Below are 18,047 nucleotides of genomic sequence, written 5' to 3'. Positions count from 1 at the left end.
TCATTACATAGGAGGCGAGGGACAACATCGACTAGCACAATAAAATCTAGCTTGGGATATTTCAAATCTCACTCCACAGTATCTATCCACACACTACACATTATCTACAGGCTTTTCTAGTCCTACAAATTGCAATTTCAAGGTAGGGAAACATAACAATCGAGAACACAATGTGATGCAAATAACACATTTATAATCCTTCACATTATGAAATCTTCCGTAATAATGGGCGATACAGTATGTGAATAAGCTATTCGTGAGGACATAAAAAGCTGGCATGAATCAAGAGAAAAGAGAGGACAGCACTGGAGGAAAACGTCAAAAGTTATCCCTGTAACCAGACTGGAGTAGAAACAGTGGCGCAGTGACAGATAGGCAGGTTAATATCACACCAGTCAGAGAGGAGCAGCCCCTGATATCAAGAGATGCAGAGGCACCACTGTGACCAGAAAAGTCCATGTTTTAACAGAGCGGATATCCAGCGGTGAGTGAGTGGGCAACTGCGGTCCGACTGCCACATGCATACAGAGAGGACGGTTAGTTTTTAGGCCAGAGTGTTATGACAGTAAACTGGCACATGCGCTGAGGGCTGGGGGGGTTATCAATGGGAACGTATGTAATACTACCTTTGTGGCGTATGATCTCTTGAACGCCAGTGCGTGAGGAACATAAACAGACTTGGGGAAGACAAAACAAAAAAGGGAGGAAACGATGATGATTAAATGGGTTAATGATTATGTTAAATTGGTCTAAATAAAAAAAATTAAATAAAAAAAAAAAAAAAAACTAATAATTTAGCTGGTACAATCAAAACAGGCAATGTTAATATCCCACACCAACACAACAAAATGACATGGTGCAGCGACATTTTATACATCTGTGTTAATCAGAAATGAGTCGAACAAAACAAATTACAAAACATGATTCAGATTCAGATTCTAACACCAAGGATTTTACCATAAAGCAGATAGACAGTCTGTTATTTTCAGTCTACAATAATCTCTACGGCAATATATCGAATACAGTCTGATCTAGAGAACTATGAACACCACAACAGTCACTAGAGACTAGTCTACTGGGTTCCTCTGGGCTCTTATTAGATTGCGCATGAAGGCATGAAGCAGCTTTAACCTCCTGTTACTGGAGCTGTATAAGGTCCAAATTCAGATCACCATTATTGAAAAATAACAAAATGTCAATTCTTCATATGGGTAGTAAAAATGAAGAAAAACAAAGTGGGAGTGTGTTTGAGTTTAAAAAAAAATGTGTTTACAATGGTTAATGAATTCATGCCTCTGGCCCTGAACTCGACTGTACCTAAATCTACAGAAACACACACACACACACACACACAAAATCATTTTGAATTTCAGTCACAACATAATAAATGCAAATGGATTTGATTTGAGGTCGGTTTGAAAGCCAGAAGCAAGCTTTGTGTACTTAACGTTTTAAAATATAATTTATACATTTGCCTCTTTACAAAATTATGTTTAGATGAAATTCAAACTCATTCAACCCCTTTCTGCACAATACCTCCTCATTGTCTTTCTCCTTTTCTCGATCAACCTCTTTTTCCCGCTCTCTTTTATTGTGACTCTCTTTCAACCTCTTTCTTTCCTTTAACTCCCTCCTTCTCTCCTTCTCCAGTTTCTCCTCTTTAATCGCTTCCTTCTGTAGGTCTGATACAAGGTCAAAGATGTCCACGTGCTGCTGGCAGGGGAAGAAATCATTTCAAGAAAAACGGTTTTCAAAGCAAGTGTTAAACAGCGAGGATAGACGTCACATCTATTGCATCCTTTCCTAAGCCACAAATGCCGTTTCATTCACCAAGGTCTGGATATCTACAACAACAAGAACCGATGGTGGTGGTGGTGGTGAGTCACATCCTCGTTTAGACCACTGCCTGGAGTTTGCTGCCTGGCTCTGAGCAGCTGTTCTCCACTGATTGTCAGCAGATGGCTATACGTGTCTCAATACCTCGTGATGAAGATGCGACATATTTTACTGCGTCTATTATTACTCACATCTGCCTTTGACTTCTGGGAGGACCTCTCCAGAACATCATCACAGGACAGGTCTGACTCCTCGGAGAAGCTCAAGTTTCTGCGTGATTTCAAGTCTGTAACAAGGAAACAGGTTTTTTTTTTGTTTTCTAGAAATACTACAAACAAGTATCACGTTCAAAAACTGCTCTGGATCGCCTTTCTTACCCGATGATCTCCCAATAGGAGACGTTTTCTTCTTCCCAGAGTCCTGAGTGGTGGAGCTGGAGGATGGCGTGCTCGGACAAGATTTATCTTCCTTCTTCTTTTTGTCCTTCTTGTACCCCGAGAAGACAGCCTTCCACAGTGACTTGTGTTTGGGCGGGGTCTCGTCTGTGCCGGAGGGCCTGCTGCTGTCGTTCTTGGCTTTTTTCTCCTTCTTATTCTTGCGCGGCGAGAAGAGTGAACTTCGTTTCTTGCTCTTACTCGCGGAGGAGCCGTCCGACGAAGCCACCGAGCTGTCCAGACTCTTGTTGCTGCTGAAGAAACGCTCGGGTAAAGTCTCTGCCTTCTTCGACTCCAGAGCTTTCACGGCTGACGTCTTTGGAGATCCGCCGGACTTTTTACTTTTTCCGGCAACATCTGGGGTTACGCTCCAGGCCGCTTTAGGTGAGGCACCCTTGTCTATTTCAGACTCTTTCATTTTATTTAGCTGCTTGGCCATGGCGTCTTTCAAAGCCTGGCTCTTAACGGACTTTTCTCTGGCCTTCATCCTCTCCTCTGCGATCTCCTTGGCCTCTGGGGAGAATTGAGTTGCCCTCTGGTTCTTTAGGGCTTGGTTGACAGGGATATTGGGTTTACCGTTTTCCATTGCTAGAGCCAGATGCAGCGGAGGTCTTTCCCTGCTGGACTTGCTGGTGGGTGGAGTATAGTACCTGTTCATGCTCGTTTCTGGCGTCCGCTCGTCATAGGACTCCTCCACGTCATCGGCAAACGGAATCTCCTCCACCGTCTCCACGAACGACTTCCTCACTTCCTGCGGCCGTGGCTTCTTCTTCTCCCTCATGACGACCACTGGAGTCGTTTCTGGAGCTGCCTGAGGCGATTGGACCTTCCTGGGCACGGGTTTTGGTGCAGACACGGGGCTCAGCTGGGTCCTCGGTGCGGGAACAGGACTCTTGGTTTTTGCCGGCTCTTTGGCACGCTCGGATGGAGGTATTTCTGTTCCGTTGCTCCAGCACACCTGATGTCTCTGCTGCCTGAACACGGCTGGAGACTGATTAGCAGGCACAGGTGGTGGCGGGCTGGAGGGCGGGGTGAGCATGACGGAGTCGGACGTGTTGTAGCCGTCACTGTTTGCCGTCTGGCTCGTGGCCATGCTCCCATTCAGCCCCAAACCAGAGCTGCTGCTGAGGTCCCTCCTATCAGAGCCGTTACTCTTGGGCTCCGCAGGAGCAATGGGGGTGATGACCTGACCTTCAAGAGTGATGTTGAGTCTGCGGATGACAGCTCGGCCAGTGAAAGCAGGCTTCTGCTCCTCTGGCACATCTGGAGACCGAGTCGTGACGGGGGTGGAGTCCTGCGCTGGAGCAATAACGACACTCTTCTCCAGGATTTTACTACTGCGGTCCAAAGGAGTCAGACCGAGGCTCTTCCTGATCTCGGCACTCTTCAACCAAAACTCCTCAATGATATCGGTCTTTTTAGATGGAGTTTCCTCTGTCGAGGAATTTATGGACTTCGAGGCTTCAGGCGTGCCCCGGTCTGTTTTGGTCACGGGCGTCGAAGTGACGCCGGGGATGGGCTGAGTTCTGACGGGAGAGTCGGAGGTGAGGGGCGACGAGGGTTCCTGGCAGGGCAATGGCTGAGCACAGATTGGGGAGAGGGGGTTGCCCGTGAGAGGGCAAATAGAGCGGTGAGGGTAGACAGGAGATTTAGGTGTGCAAGTCTCTGGTAGGGGGGTGGGCTGAGAGCGGATCGGGGAGCCAGCGGGTGACTTGTCTGAGGGTCCGATGGGCGATCTGACCGGTGACTCGACGACTGGAGAGTTGATGGGTGATTTGGTGAGTGAACTTAGGGGAGATGAGGCAGGGAGGTTGACAGGGGAAGCAGTAGGAGAAGGGACAGAGGAAGGATGCTGGACTGGAGCAGGTGAAGGGCACAGTGGGCTCTTGGCGGCTAGAGAAGGAGTTGAGCCCTCAGTCTTCCTTTCCTCGGGTATGAACGGTTCTGGGAAAAAGCGTGTGCCAGGAGACTTCACCGGCGTTATCTGGAAAAGCAACAGAGAAGATCAGGATTTAGTCATAACTAACATCACACACCTTCCACTTGAGGTGTGGAATTGTCTTACCTGTGGTTCAGGCTCTGGAGACGGTTTGAGTGAGGAAAGAAAAAACTCTTCTTTCTGCACGGGGCTGACGCTGGATGGCTCTGAATGGAATGATAACAAAAAATGGTGACTGTTTTTTTTTTTAATTCATGTAAAAATATTTCTGAGGGATCAATTTAGATGAATTATTAGGGACACGTACCAATACTGGAGGCCATTTTCAGACTTTGTGATTTCCTGTCTTCCTCGGGGAGCACTTCACGCTCCGACTGGTGCAAACGAGCCTCAGCTTCTGCATCTGAAGGGATGTCATCTAGAATTCAGACACAACGTTATGAAATATTAAATTGTCAATAATTCACATTCTTTTATCATAATAGAGTTCTTTGTGAACCAAAAATGTTGCGATTGAATTGTCACATTATTATTTGAACGACCGCTCACCCTCATCCATCTCGGTGCCGGGCTCAACATCTGGACTGTCTGCTTCCGCTTCCAAATCGTCATCCTCACCGGGCTCTGACAGGACAATGAAATGGCAAGAGTCATCTGGGTGACACATTCTCTACAGACAATAACAAAGCAGGAACCTTTTTCAACTTCTTAACCATCACTGAACTCTTTTTGCAAAATTCTCCTTTAGGCAAAATGTTAAAAAGAAGAGCACCAGAGTTCAAAGACTGCTTAATAAAAAAAAAATCTAGCAAAACCAGTTTTGAAGAGTGGAGCGCAGTTATAGGAAAAAAAATTAAAGATTGAAAAAGGATGAAAAGGCTTCAAAACCAAAATCCATCGTTTTTTTTCGGAAGACAGCTTTTGAGGAAAGTTCTCTGGCAAGAAAATCATATGTTAGTTTTGCGTACAAATGAAATCCTACAAATCAGTCAATAAATATGAAGAAAGGTTTTGGCTCAGAGCAGCATTAGTAATAGACACGTGCAGCTATGCATTGTTAAATGAGCAACTGGATGACATTTAAACCAAGCAAAAGCAAAACGTTAATGACATTGGTTAAGTGACGAGCAATAATCCCTCGTTTAAACACAATTTGATGGGAGAGACTTTGTTTCTAACAAAAGCTGAAACCAATCTATTCAGTTTCTGAATAATATTACATTAACCATCACAGTAGACAGGCTTTTGTCCATGTGGGTGCACAGGCAAATCCTGAACGAACGTCTAAGTCTAGTGGGTCTGAGCACAAGGATTGTTACTAAGCTTTTGACCTAGAATATAAGTGTTGCCTATGAATCCAAATGTGTGTGTAGGACTCTCATTGCAGTCAGACAAGTGATTAAAACATTGATAAAATACCTCAACGGCCTCAATATCTGAACTCTGTGCGAGTACAAGTGCCTTTTATGGGTTAGTCAAAAAATAAAAATAGCTACAGTAATACTTCACACATTGATGGCTCATCTGTCTCTGGAGTACATTTCATTACTGTACAGAGTGAAGAGAAAATACATGTTTTGGAAGTTGGGGTAGGATAAGAGGTTGGGTAGGGAAACGAGACCCAAAGAGCGCAGAGCTCTCGAGTGCGACAGCCTTGCAGCATGCAAGCTTGTGAGTTTACTGGCGTCGGAGCGTGTTTTCTGCATGCTCCTGGAAAAGGCCAGACAGATAAGAGAGCGAGTCTAAGGTGGGATGTCACGATCCCTTATAAGTCTGTGCTACCTCCAGACATGGACTCCAACCAGACTCTCACTGCCTCGTGTCGGGCGGATGTGTGGGCGGGGGCTACGTTCAAACCAGATGATACAGAACAACGAGGGATAGATGGCAGGGAAATAACAGTAAAGTAATTAGACACGTGGGGACAGAACACAGCACAACACAAAAGAACAAAGCGGAACTAAATCAAAAAGGAACTGACAAGGGGGTTATGCGGTGCACTGGGATGTGGTTAAACATTTCATTCACCGCAGCAACTCGGAACGACAAATGAAAAGATTGAACACAAAATAAGACATTCCAAGAAAAAAACAAAAGACAAAAAAATGACAAAAATGTACAAAATCAGAGATGATTATGAACGACAGGTGAGTTAGTTGGGGGAGGTGGCTCCTCCTGTCGCAGACACAGACGTACGAAACAGAACAGCAGCAGCCACACTGGTGAAACAAGACACCCTGAACCGTAGCCCTGTAAGGCCTAAAGCCTTGGACTCGCCCAGCAAAACCTTCCCAGGTGTTCAGCTCCTCTGGGTGGGTTACCTGTGGAGGAGGGCTGGGAGAGTTGGGAGGCTGAGGCCAGCTGGCCCTCCTTGTCTCCCTCAGAGTCCAGGTGGGTTCTCACCAAACCTGGAATGGCCTGGGGATCCACCGGCTGCAGGACTTGTTGGATCAGTAGGTTCCTGGCTAAATGAGGGTGTCAGCATACGGTGGAGTGTTGTGTTTATGGTGTTGTGGTGAAGTTGTGTTTGGTCCAAGAAATCAAGAGACAGATAAAGAGAGAGGAAGGCAGGTGTGCCGTAAAGGCAGGAGTAGATGAACGAGAGAGGAGGGTCAGGACAAAAATGAAGGAGAAAAGGCAGAGAGACAGTTAGAATACAGTGGCAATAAAATCAATCATCAGAGAGGCCGAGTAGAGGGAGGCTGCATGCACTCGACTGCAAACAAATCAAAAATCAAACCATAAACTTCAAAGATATGAGGTTAAAGAAAGAAATAATATCCACATGTTGAAAACAACAATCCTGCCACTCAATGCCAAAACATAGCTGCAGCGCCTACGGGGGGGAAACAAGAATCTCTCCGATTAGTGTATTGAAGCCATTTACAAAAACTGAGGGATTAAACAGGTCAATGGCAGCTTAAAATGGCTCACATCAAAGAGACCCACCTTTGAACACAAAATCTTTGTTAAAAACACAACTGCAAACAACAAACCGAAAAACACAAGACAACAAAAAGCCGCACACTTATTGTAGAAATCCTTTAAAAATGAAAACCCACGGCAGCCAGGATTATATTTCACGCTCATAGACACTGCAAACGCATCCACAGGCCGTTGTGCTGCTACCTTTGAATGTACCAACATCGTCTTCGTCTGTGAGGTGCTTCTCCAGCCAAAGGCCTGACTGGAGCTCTCTGTCCCATGGGCAGTAGTCCCCCTCTGCCAGCAGGGGGAGACAGAGGCCCAACAGAAACAAAACAAAAGACAGATACACACATTCATGCAGGCACACAAACACAGTGGACATAGGAGGGGGGCGGGGGGGAAGGAAGGCAGAACGGATGAGGAGAGCAATGTTTGAGAGATTGACACTTCACATGAAACAGATTTGGAATAAAAGCAAGTGGCGTTTGGACAGGGTATTAACATAACACCAAAGGAAACAAACTACATTTCCATTCTTTACAGGGACCGTCTTGAACTCGCACCCCAAGAGCCAAAAAACGAATTTACCATCACTTGACTCCTCATCCTCTTCGTCCTCATCGTCCTCCTCGTACTCTTCATCGTCTTCGTCTACTTCCCCGTCTCTGCTGACGGCATCGGCCAGAGCCTCCCCCTCGTCGCCTCTCAGCTTGGCGTGGAGCTCCACCGCCTCCCTCCAGGGAACACCGCCCAGGTCCGAAGGGCTGAGAGGCTGCTGTTCCCCCTCCTCCAGATCCTGATCCTCCTGCTCGTCCTCCTCCTCCATGTCTGACTCTGAGCTACTGTTGGAAAACAGAGGAGTCCCAGTAAAGTGTTAGAACAAGTGGGAGGCAAAAACAAACAAGACGCAGGGTCACTGACGGCATGACCTTCAACTAATTGTACAGTACGTGTATGGTATTTAGCTCTCAGGCTGGATTATTCCATAAGTTCACCTGCAAACCTTTCAGGTGCTAAATGGACTTATTTATATCACTGAATGTTAGTTTGTCACTAAACTTGATACCTCGTTTAAAGAAACGCACACAGGAATAATGACCAACTAGAGACAATCCATCAAAGGATCAGCTGCAACAATCAATATCAAAATTTCAGCAAATTAGAAATCTCAGCATTCAACAACAGCGCCATTTAAAAAGTGCACATCTCAGTTGTTTTTATGCTCTTACCTGGAGCCCAGGTCGGCGTTTGTGGCCTTGTCCAGCACACTGCTGAGGTTGTGTTCTGCCAGAGTCTCCTCTGGCACCTCCTCGAGCTCCTCCTCCCTCTGCAGGGACAGACGGTAGTTCTCCAACTCGATGCGCTCTGGAGTTCCCCGCAGACGTTTAGCTAGGCTGGGCTCCTGCAGTCCGTTGACCACCGGTACTGGGGGTTGTCCATCGGGCGTAAAGGTGGAGGTGACATCGGGGTGGGCGGCAGGTTGGAGGTAAGAGGAGCAGAGAGGGAAGAGAGCACAAAAAAAAAAAAGGCAACTGAGAATCATGTAGGTGCAACAGTGGAGAGCAGAGCAGAGGAGAACACCTCTGCAGTGCAGGAGCCATGCAGGGCTGACTGAAAGCTATTCATCAGTCTGTGTAAATAAACTGGACCAAAACAGATCCACTGAGACACTTTTTGTGATAATTCCTGTGATTATGTGAACATAACAGCCTAGTAGCATTAAATCCGTCACACATCCAACAATGTAAGTAGTGCATTCTCATACACATTACTTTGTCCCCCTTTACCCACTAAACCAACCTTTCTATTTTAAGAACAAACTGACAAGGACACACCAATTGAAGATCTACAACTGAATTTATTGCAATAGATGATACTCCTACAGCAAATATTATCAACACACACACATAAGTTTAACATTATAAAATTATTGTATCATACTACAGTTGAGAGTACCAGATGGGTGCCTTGCCTTTTTCCCATCCTGAGAAGCAAATCTTAAAACTGCATTTTTATTGGCCTAAATTTGTCTGTCGAATTTACTTGGATATGAATGAAATGGATCAAAATAAGTATTTTTCACATGATACTAAACTTTTCGTCCCTCCATTTACTTAAATTGCTCCCAACGACCCCATGTAAGTCCCACTTGAAAAGGAACAGGTGTGAGAGTGAATGTGTGATATTTGACCCGGTAGCACATGTTATTCTGTGGAGACAAGGAATGTGGTCAAACAGCTGCAATGGTTTTCTATTTATTTCCCTGTAAATAAGGCAGCATGCCGGAACACGCAAAACAGCTGTGAAGAGAAGTCCCCGAAATAATTTCACTTTCATGGGTCACCTTTCTACTAAAACCAAACCAAGCAACCCACGACTTTCCAAATGCTTTATGCACCTTTTGGGGCTTTCCAATATCTACATATGTACCTTAAATATTTAAAATAATGAATATTATTAACGCCATTAAGGGAATTAATAAAACATTAGGAATACTGGAAAATAAGTGTAGTCTAGAGGGATAAACTTCATCCAAACAATATGACATGATTTTAAACACAACATTTTGGCTAAAATGAATGTCGCATATCTTTATAGTATCAGTAAACTATTTAAATGTATAGTACTACACTTGCCACACAATGCAGCAGGACTACACGTAACCTACTTACATTCATACTGTTCTTTTTCTGTTAATCTTACCAGCCGGTTCAGTTCAGCTCTTTCCAGTTTTGTTGTATTATACTTAATTATATGCAATCCGATTAACGTCGTAAAGACGCACTATATTAAGCAGACCCAAGAAGGTCTTAGGAGCAATCGGTCGAGGGTGAGAGGCCGAGGGATGCAGGAGGACAGGGCAGCCAGGAAGGTCGGACAGGGGAGTGAAAATCACAAGAGAACCAATCACAGGCACTAATTCAAGCACTAGTCGAGCTCTCAGTTTTAAGCTGCTCTGATAGGAGGGGGAAAGGTAAAGCTCACAAAAGCACTGATACAGGCACTTCATCACAGTAGGGAGAGTTTTAGTAAAAAGGGATACTGGAGGTGCAAAACAGCTTACAGAGAAAGAAACACATCACAAAGCAGGCTCTAAAAAGAAACACGTCACACAGGAGGAGGTAGAGCTAAAAGAAAGCGGTCACAGGCCACCGTAGGCTACAATCACAACAGAACGAAGCTTGGCTCTTCATTAAAACACCAGCAGGCAAAAACGTGTCCATGTAATTAACTTAGATTATAAGAACGTATCGCTAGTTGTAGGTTTTAGAAACAGCTGGCACATTACTGCCAGATCTGATAGTAAAATCAGCACGGGAAGAGAGTTACAAATAGCGAATATTGCTGCCTGGAGAGCTGACCAGAAGGAAGTCTGACCAACTCTTTTTTTAATTACCAAACCAAGAAAAATAAATAAATGTAAGATGCACCATTCATTTCTAAAATCAAGCTGCCAGAGGGCTGTTTAACAGCCTCGACCAATCCCGAGTCATAAAACGTCTGAGACAGAAAGAATGATGCATCTTCACGAGGTAAAAATCAATCACGGAGACGAGGAATCTCAAGATTTACATGAACAGGCCCTCAGGCTCAGTGAGACAATACAGTCAGCTAAATCTACACAATCCCATTAGTTGGCAAAGGAAGTAAGGAAGGAAGGAAAGGAGGGACAAGAGAGTCATGCTAGAAGAGGTTGAGCAGGACGTTGATGGAGAAACAGCAGAAGAGGTAGATGCAGTAGGTACACAGAAAGGGAGAGTCTAGGGGGTTGCGTGCCACCTGGTGGCAGGTCCAGGAGAGCGTGCGGCGGAGGGTACGCAGCCGGACTCCCGCTCCCTTGACCAGATGGTAGGGCGCAGCCACCACAGCAAGAGAGGAAAGTCGGGTACCTGAGGGCTGGAGCTCGGCCGAGGGCGCTGCAGCAGCCATCGCCCTGCCGGGGGCGTCCACGGTCGCCGTAGGAGTTTGGGGCGCCTGGTTCTCCTGCAAAGACGGACGACGTCAAAACACAGCAAAGTCCCCCGACTCAGCCACTACTCTGCCGTTAGCTCTTGTGCACCTATGCCTCAGCAGTGCATTTCGAAGACAAACAAAACAATTTCTTTCCTAATTATTGTGCCAGTGAATCCCGATTTCCAGCGGGATTTGAACTAGTAAACAGAAACGGTACCTTAGCAGTGACTGGAGTCGGGGAGGGAGCAGGCCTCTTTCTCTGAGCGTAGCCAGACAGACGGTAGCAGTAGTGGGGCTTGCAGTAAAATTTCCCTGTTGGATAAAGGAGACACGTAGCAACATAAGCAAATTAATTCAATACAAAAATAAATATAAGCAATGCACATTCTGCAAATTTCACCCCGCAGAGTCCATAGTCTTCATCTCTTCGGCAGAAGTACACTGTGTGTTTGTCATTTTGAAAAAAAGATCTTCCCGTCTGTCTCAGCTCAGACCGTCAGTGGGTTTAAGTCCCACGGCTGACTCTGAAAAACAGCTTCTCTGTCTCAATAAACAATCTGCTGCCTGTCCTTCAGCACCTCCCCGAGAGGAAAAAACAAGACCGGACTTGGCTCTGAGGTCAATGTAATGTAATGTAACATAATGTAAGCTTAAGTCTACGGGGCGACCGTGGCTCACTGACTTAAGAGGGTTGTCTGGTAACCGCAGGGTCAACTGTTTGATCCTCGACTGAGACGGGGGGAGCGATAGTGGCGTGCATTGTCCATCTGCAATGATCTCTTTTTCTGATAGAACCACTGGAGAGCGCCAGAGTCTCACATGTTCAGATTGTACGGAAAGTGGCTTAAAAAAAGAAATCAACTGAGCATGCATTTGTTTTTTGCTCAGATTGTTTTGTTTTTAATTCTGCTGTTGTGACAAGTTTGGTTATCAGGAACTTTACGAAAAATGAACAATCACAAAGATAAGAGAAAAAAAAACAGCAGTCTCACCGTCTTCCACATCGAAGGCGTAGGAGGACAGTCGTAGTGTGGTGCTACAGTATTCACACTTGAAGCAGCTGCGATGGAAGAACTTCCCCTCTGCGCTCAGCCTCTCCATCACGTACACGCGCTTTCGGCAGAAGAAGCACACATCGCTGCCACCGATGTTGACGGGGAACTCTTTTCTGAGTGAGCCCTGCGGAAGGATAACGCATTGATCAGTTTTTAGGGAGGAGAGGAGAGGCTTAAATACATCAAAGATTTAACGGACATCACACACCAGGCCGCTGCTGGGTATTGAGCTATTCTATAACCCGAGGACAAGACCACAACAGAGCAAGTCAATGGTTATTTGTCAGTAGGAATGGGGATCTCTTATCATTATGAAAATGATCTACGAACACAACAGTATCCCAAACAGCAGTTACTTGTGGAGCAAACACACACACTACGGCTACAGGGAGATGGGTTAATGTTGAACTGTGAAAGAAAACTAACACTTCAATGTATGGACAACATATCAGTGTCTGAAAGAAGACGCTGATCGACACTCGTGATCTACGCCGCCACATGCCTTCTACCACCGGGGGCAGCATGCTTACCATATCCGTCTTTTCACGTAAAGGCTTAGGGTCTCCCTGAGATTGAAGCTGATTGGCTATCTGCTCAGCCAATGAGCTAACTCCGCCTGTGTACCTCCTTACATAGCGCTATCAACAGCATAAGGGGAGGAAAAGGAAATACAGGTGGACAAACATTAGAAAATGATGGCGGAAAAAAAGAAAGATAATGAGAGAGATGGTAGAAGTGGGAAGAGGAGAGCTTAAACACAGAAGACGTTCACAAACAACAGTGTCTGACAGGATATTTAGACGTGACAAAGCAATGTTTTCATGCTTGATTGATCAAGCGTTTAGATGTGCCGGCAGCCTAACCACAAAACCAAACATCGCTCCAATAGCCGAGACTCACTGCGCTTTTATTTGCCAACACAGAGCATTATTGGATTTGGGACATCAGAAAAAAAAAAAAAAAAAAAGAGAGAGAGAGATCATTACCGCATTTCAAAAGACGGTGGCGCAACTTAGTGGACCTGTGCTTCTGTAACATCTATGAAGACCACTGTGCACGTTTGCACACTTGAGTATAGCTGTCATGCGTTTGTCATTCCCATGCACGCACACAGAGGCACTCACACTGCACTGTTGCATTAGCAATCGAGGAATATATATGAACAAAAGAAAATGTTGAAGGGACCATTCAACTGGTTGGTTATTACCCGTCATCAGTTTAAATCCTGAATTAATCTATTACAGGATTAAGATATAAAAACTCCAAAAAGCTATGCATCCCCTATAGGGGAAGAATTGAGGTCAGTTTGTATGAGGCAATCGTAAGCCATGCAAACTATCACTGTGGATGAGATTGGAGGACGCTTTACAGTCCCACTGCATTGCAAAGTTGTTTCCCTGCCACAATTGGAACTGTGCTTGTCAACATGGGAATTATACGAGATGAGATTTTTTTTTTTTTGTTTTGCAGCCAAGCTGCTCTTCCAAATCCAAGAACAACTACTAGAGACTCCGTTGGCAAAATAGCTGTGGGAATTATAATTAAGTTCAAGCGCGTGCCAGCGGAGAATATTTTTGACATCTGTCCAGATAGTCACAGTCACAAGAAGAGATTTCTCCCCCACATACAAATCACAACAACAGAGAACAATTACCAGGTTGCAAATTAGTTTTTTGATATTTCACAACAGGCAGACAGCTTTTAAATCAAGCCTCAAGTGAGCTTAAGTCATGTTAAGCAACACGTGTAGTTAAGTGAGATGATGCAGCTTCATGAAAGACCAAGGGCAGTGTGTTAGCGTCACCACATTCCAGACGTGAAGCGACTACCTGTCTCAAGGTGTCGGAGGTGGAGGGGGGAGAACCAGGGGGGGACTGGGCTCGGGCCAGCCGCCATTGTTCCATAATGAAACGTGAGGGCTTTTTCTTAGGCTCCACAAAAAAAACGAGAGAGACAAGAGAGTAGTTTCAAAATAGTAATTCGACAATTAAGAAACCTAATAAGAACAGTTTCACACCATTTTCTGAAATCAAACTGTTAAATTGTGTTTGGAGAGCAGCCTTTTGGTCAGCTTCATCACCTCAGGGGGTTCTATGCTAACACGCTAGCATACATTGCAGAGTTTAGCTATTTCTAATTAATGTAACCTCGATGATCTTTAATTTTTAAGTACTATTACTTTCTGGGCATCTTTGCCAATGGCAAATAAAATCACTTTAAATTGATTTAAACATCAAAAGTTGTGTATTTTAGCTGTCAAGTCATTCCCTCTTGTGTTCTGTGCTAATGCGTTAGCATATATTGCTATGTAATGAAAAGCAGCTAAGCTAGCGCTGTTGAGATTTCTTATTTTTCATATGTTTTTACAAACTGTCCTTTCATACAGTTTACATATGAAATGTCATATTAACCCCACTGTTGTATATTCAGGAACTATATCAACATGCTGCCCTTATACTATCACTAGTTCAGCCCAATAATGAGTATTGACTAGTGTAGCAGCATCAACATTCTACTGGGATACATGGCTGCTTTTGGACCAACAGGGCATGTCTCCCAAAAATAATGTGCTCCTTTATCAAGATGTATGAACATTAGACTATCAATCAGATGTCTGTGTTAATTGGGGGATTTTCACCTGTGGTCCGGCTGGCTTGCCCTCAAACTGTGAGGCAAGTAGCTCACCCCTCTCCTGAATACTAAGCACATATAAGGGCATTTCATCGTGAGAGTGCAGAGGCCTTGCTGGCTCCTGCAGAGAAATAGATGATTCAATCACAAAAGGGATGTTCAAAGCTTTAAAATGGAATTCTTCTTTCCCTTTTTAGTAGTTTCCAAAAACAATCTCCTTTTCAAAAAGCTTGTCATTGCGGTAATAACCACAGATGGTTTGGAAGACATTGTTTTCATAGTTCCAGTTGTCAGCCTTTAATTCAAGCAGTAATTTAGGCCTGTGAGGGTAAATGATGAAAGCAACGCAACGCACTAAGTGAGGCTATCTAGCAGAACTAACACTTGAGATAAACACGGACTGAGCAAGCTTGAGAGTAAAGTAAGGCGTTGTTCTCAAAAGTAGAAACGTCCATAAGAGGTTACTTAGAGTGATGTGTTATGAGCATCGGTCCACGGCACCAACACCTAACCTTTCTGGAAGAGTCAGGAGAGGACAGTAGTGACCCAGGACTCTCAGTCAGGTCCCGGGACACGTGCCACTGCTCTAAAGAGAAACGGGACGGCTTTTTCTTAGGCTCCATGGGGGAAAAGAGGAATAGTTGAAAGAGGGAATTAGACTTAGACAGATGTGCATAAGTACACAAATTGCATCTCCTTTACAAACAGTGCAGGTTAAGAGATGTAACCAATAAAAAGTCAGAATATTGGAATCCATGTTTTCATAAAATGTCCATGCATGGTGTTCACCTTTGGTGGCTTGTCAGGTTTGCCCTTAAACCTGGAGATTAGGCGGTCAGCCCTCTCCTGTATACCAGGTATGTGAATGGGTCTCGGCTCTGTCGGGTGCGACGGCTTCCACTCCTGCCAAGGAAGCTCTATTGAGACTTGATGATGATGTGGGTGTAGCTAAAGGGCTCATGCTTTTAACAGCTCCATTTTTACATGAAGGAAAGCCCGATTTGTTCCATAAAGAAGTCCGTTTACAGCTACCAAACCATTAATTCATTAAGAAATGCCAACCACAAACAACAGCAGTGAACACGTATCCATGCAATCACTCGTTTACTCTACCCCGTATTTCAGAGGCATCTCGTAGTATTCGAGCTCCTCTTCCTCCGGACTTTTACGCAAAAGCTTGAAGGCAGAAATGAGCAGACACACGTACTGTATTAACACTTTGGTTCGCATCGAGCATAAACAGATTGTAACAAAAGGAGCTGTTGTGTTAGAGATCAGCTTGTTACGCAAACATCTCTTGACAGTGCCCGACAATAAGTAAAAAATAACCCGAGATCCCCGGAGTCTTACATGTATTCACAAGCTGTCACATCCAAACAGCATGAAAACAAGCAGCTACTCTTGATAATGACACACACCACTCACAGGGTCCAGGGAAGTAAAGAAGACTGTAACCTCTATAGTTCATTTGGAGAAATGCAGCGCTTTGTGTTTTTATTCCTACCACATACTGCAGAGGCCAAATCTGAGGTACAGCAGACATAATTAGAGGATGCTTTCACAGAACAAAAAAAAAAGGGAGTGTGGGGGAGGTGGTGAGGGGGCCAAGAGATGGTTTTGCCATGGATTTGTGGCAGACATAGACACACACAGAGACGGACAGATACAGCAGACCCCGTGTCACCTCTGAGTGCAGAGAGAGCGAAGAAGTGGAGGAGGAAGAAGGGAGCAGAATGGTTTTCTTTGGGCAGCTCCGAGAGCCCGAGATGGACACTTGCTCTGCACCACTTCTGGCCTTGAGAGATGAGGGACAGGAACAGCAGATTCAGCAGAAGATGATGAGAGTGATGATGAGAAGGATATTGCTAAGAGTAAATAGGCTTCATACTCCTAGTTCGTAGCCTGATAATGAATACCAATGCTTTGAAAACCTTGCAAAACAAAAAGGTAAAAGTTATAGTTCAAGATATTTACATCAGCACAAAATTTGGTCAATAGAGTTAGTGAGGGGTACCACTTCACTTGCTTGGGTTCACTTACACTACAAGCACCGACACACCGGCACACACGTTTCCATACTCATGACCTTTAAAAACAGACCACCCACAAAGTGTATATGGGAACAATAAAACCGTTTATAAATACAGTCCAATGATCAAAAGGGGAAATAATTCACTGGTTGTGTAATTAACCTTGATATATATTTTAAGGTCTCTTATGTTGGTACCAAAACATAAATTAAAGCACCGAAAAGGGGAGCAAGAAAACCACAAAAACAAGGCCTTGTGAAACTTCAGGAAAAGCATTTTCAAACTTTTACATTTAAAAAAAAATGACTACATGAATATAAAAATGACTACATGAATATAAGAGTGGCTTTAAAAAAAAAAGCTATATCCTAAACAGATTGTGTGGAGAAGTGTTTAGGATTATCAAGATTATTTCCAGTCTTTACAATAGGCTGGATTTAATTCACTTTGCAGCTAGAGACTGACTGTGCAGTTTGAGGACATTTAAGAAGAGCAGTAAATTAAATCCCTTTAAAGAGGGGAGATTGGAGTTTAAATCCATCTCTGTGAGGGGAATGCTTAATCTAGTGACAAGACAAGAAAAATAAAAAAAAAAAAGACTACTTTCTAAGCATCAGCGGGGGAAAACCGCTGCTGGCACTTCACTGTGCTGACTCTGATTATTTGCATGAGAGAACAGTAAAGCAGGATGACAACCAGCTGGCTACTGCAGGTCTTCTACTGAGGATTGGTATGTAGTATGGGAATCGTAATGATCAGTAAGCAACATATCGACACACACCGAGGAGTTGGGTTAGCATCTTAATTATATCTACTTCCAGAGTGAGGGCAGAAGCACAGCAGGGAGACTTAAACTGGAGCTCTCAGGTCAAAGCAAAGTGCTGACAAGGCAATGAGAAGAAAGGGGGAAGGCACACATCATGGAAGGAGACTACCCATTCTGTTACGCTGCACTTTATCTGGTCTCTGGGGGGGGTGAATCTGGACTTAATGGGATGTGAAAGTTGTCGGAGGACTACCAGGCCAGCATCGCTAACCTGCTCCCCTCTATTGGGCGGTGTCTGAACCTTGATCATTTCTTTGTAGCGAATGCTCAGCTGTTCCTGCTGCTGTGTGCGTCTCTGAACCAGGACAGGAGAAGCAGAGGAGAGACCATGAAGGTGTCGCATCGGTATGTGTTTCTCACACACACACACACACACACACACACACACACACACACACACACACACACACACAC

The 18,047-nt window shown here is 44.6% G+C and overlaps 1 protein-coding gene across 18 annotated transcripts in view; it reads right to left on the bottom strand.

Annotated features, from left to right (window-relative positions):
• Positions 1-18,047, bottom strand: part of mical3a (microtubule associated monooxygenase, calponin and LIM domain containing 3a) — a 77,489-nt gene that overhangs the window by 13,155 nt on the left and 46,287 nt on the right. For 10 of the 18 annotated variants that reach the window (XM_031862463.1, XM_031862507.1, XM_031862513.1 and 7 more), the window contains 14 exons: positions 16,462-16,572; positions 12,084-12,270; positions 11,309-11,403; positions 11,028-11,121; positions 8,367-8,562; positions 7,726-7,979; positions 7,339-7,431; positions 6,531-6,674; positions 4,759-4,833; positions 4,517-4,627; positions 4,336-4,415; positions 2,214-4,254; positions 2,028-2,122; positions 627-677 (listed from right to left, as the gene is read on the bottom strand). In XM_031862463.1, coding sequence (XP_031718323.1) covers positions 627-677; positions 2,028-2,122; positions 2,214-4,254; positions 4,336-4,415; positions 4,517-4,627; positions 4,759-4,833; positions 6,531-6,674; positions 7,339-7,431; positions 7,726-7,979; positions 8,367-8,562; positions 11,028-11,121; positions 11,309-11,403; positions 12,084-12,270; positions 16,462-16,572 — 3,627 coding nt within the window. Of the gene's footprint in view, positions 1-626; positions 678-2,027; positions 2,123-2,213; positions 4,255-4,335; positions 4,416-4,516; positions 4,628-4,758; positions 4,834-6,530; positions 6,675-7,338; positions 7,432-7,725; positions 7,980-8,366; positions 8,563-11,027; positions 11,122-11,308; positions 11,404-12,083; positions 12,271-12,676; positions 12,785-13,975; positions 14,078-14,784; positions 14,899-15,289; positions 15,395-15,566; positions 15,681-15,890; positions 15,954-16,461; positions 17,929-18,047 lie in introns of those variants that run through there. The other 8 variants (XM_031862542.1, XM_031862577.1, XM_031862595.1 and 5 more) reach the window with 6 other exon arrangements.

This window comes from Anarrhichthys ocellatus, unplaced genomic scaffold (assembly GCF_004355925.1).
Source record: "Anarrhichthys ocellatus isolate YVR2014 unplaced genomic scaffold, GSC_Weel_1.0 scaffold2, whole genome shotgun sequence".
In the NCBI taxonomy this organism is placed as follows: domain Eukaryota; kingdom Metazoa; phylum Chordata; class Actinopteri; order Perciformes; family Anarhichadidae; genus Anarrhichthys; species Anarrhichthys ocellatus.
Note: the sequence above shows the minus strand (reverse complement) of the source record. Positions and strands in the feature narration are given on the sequence as shown.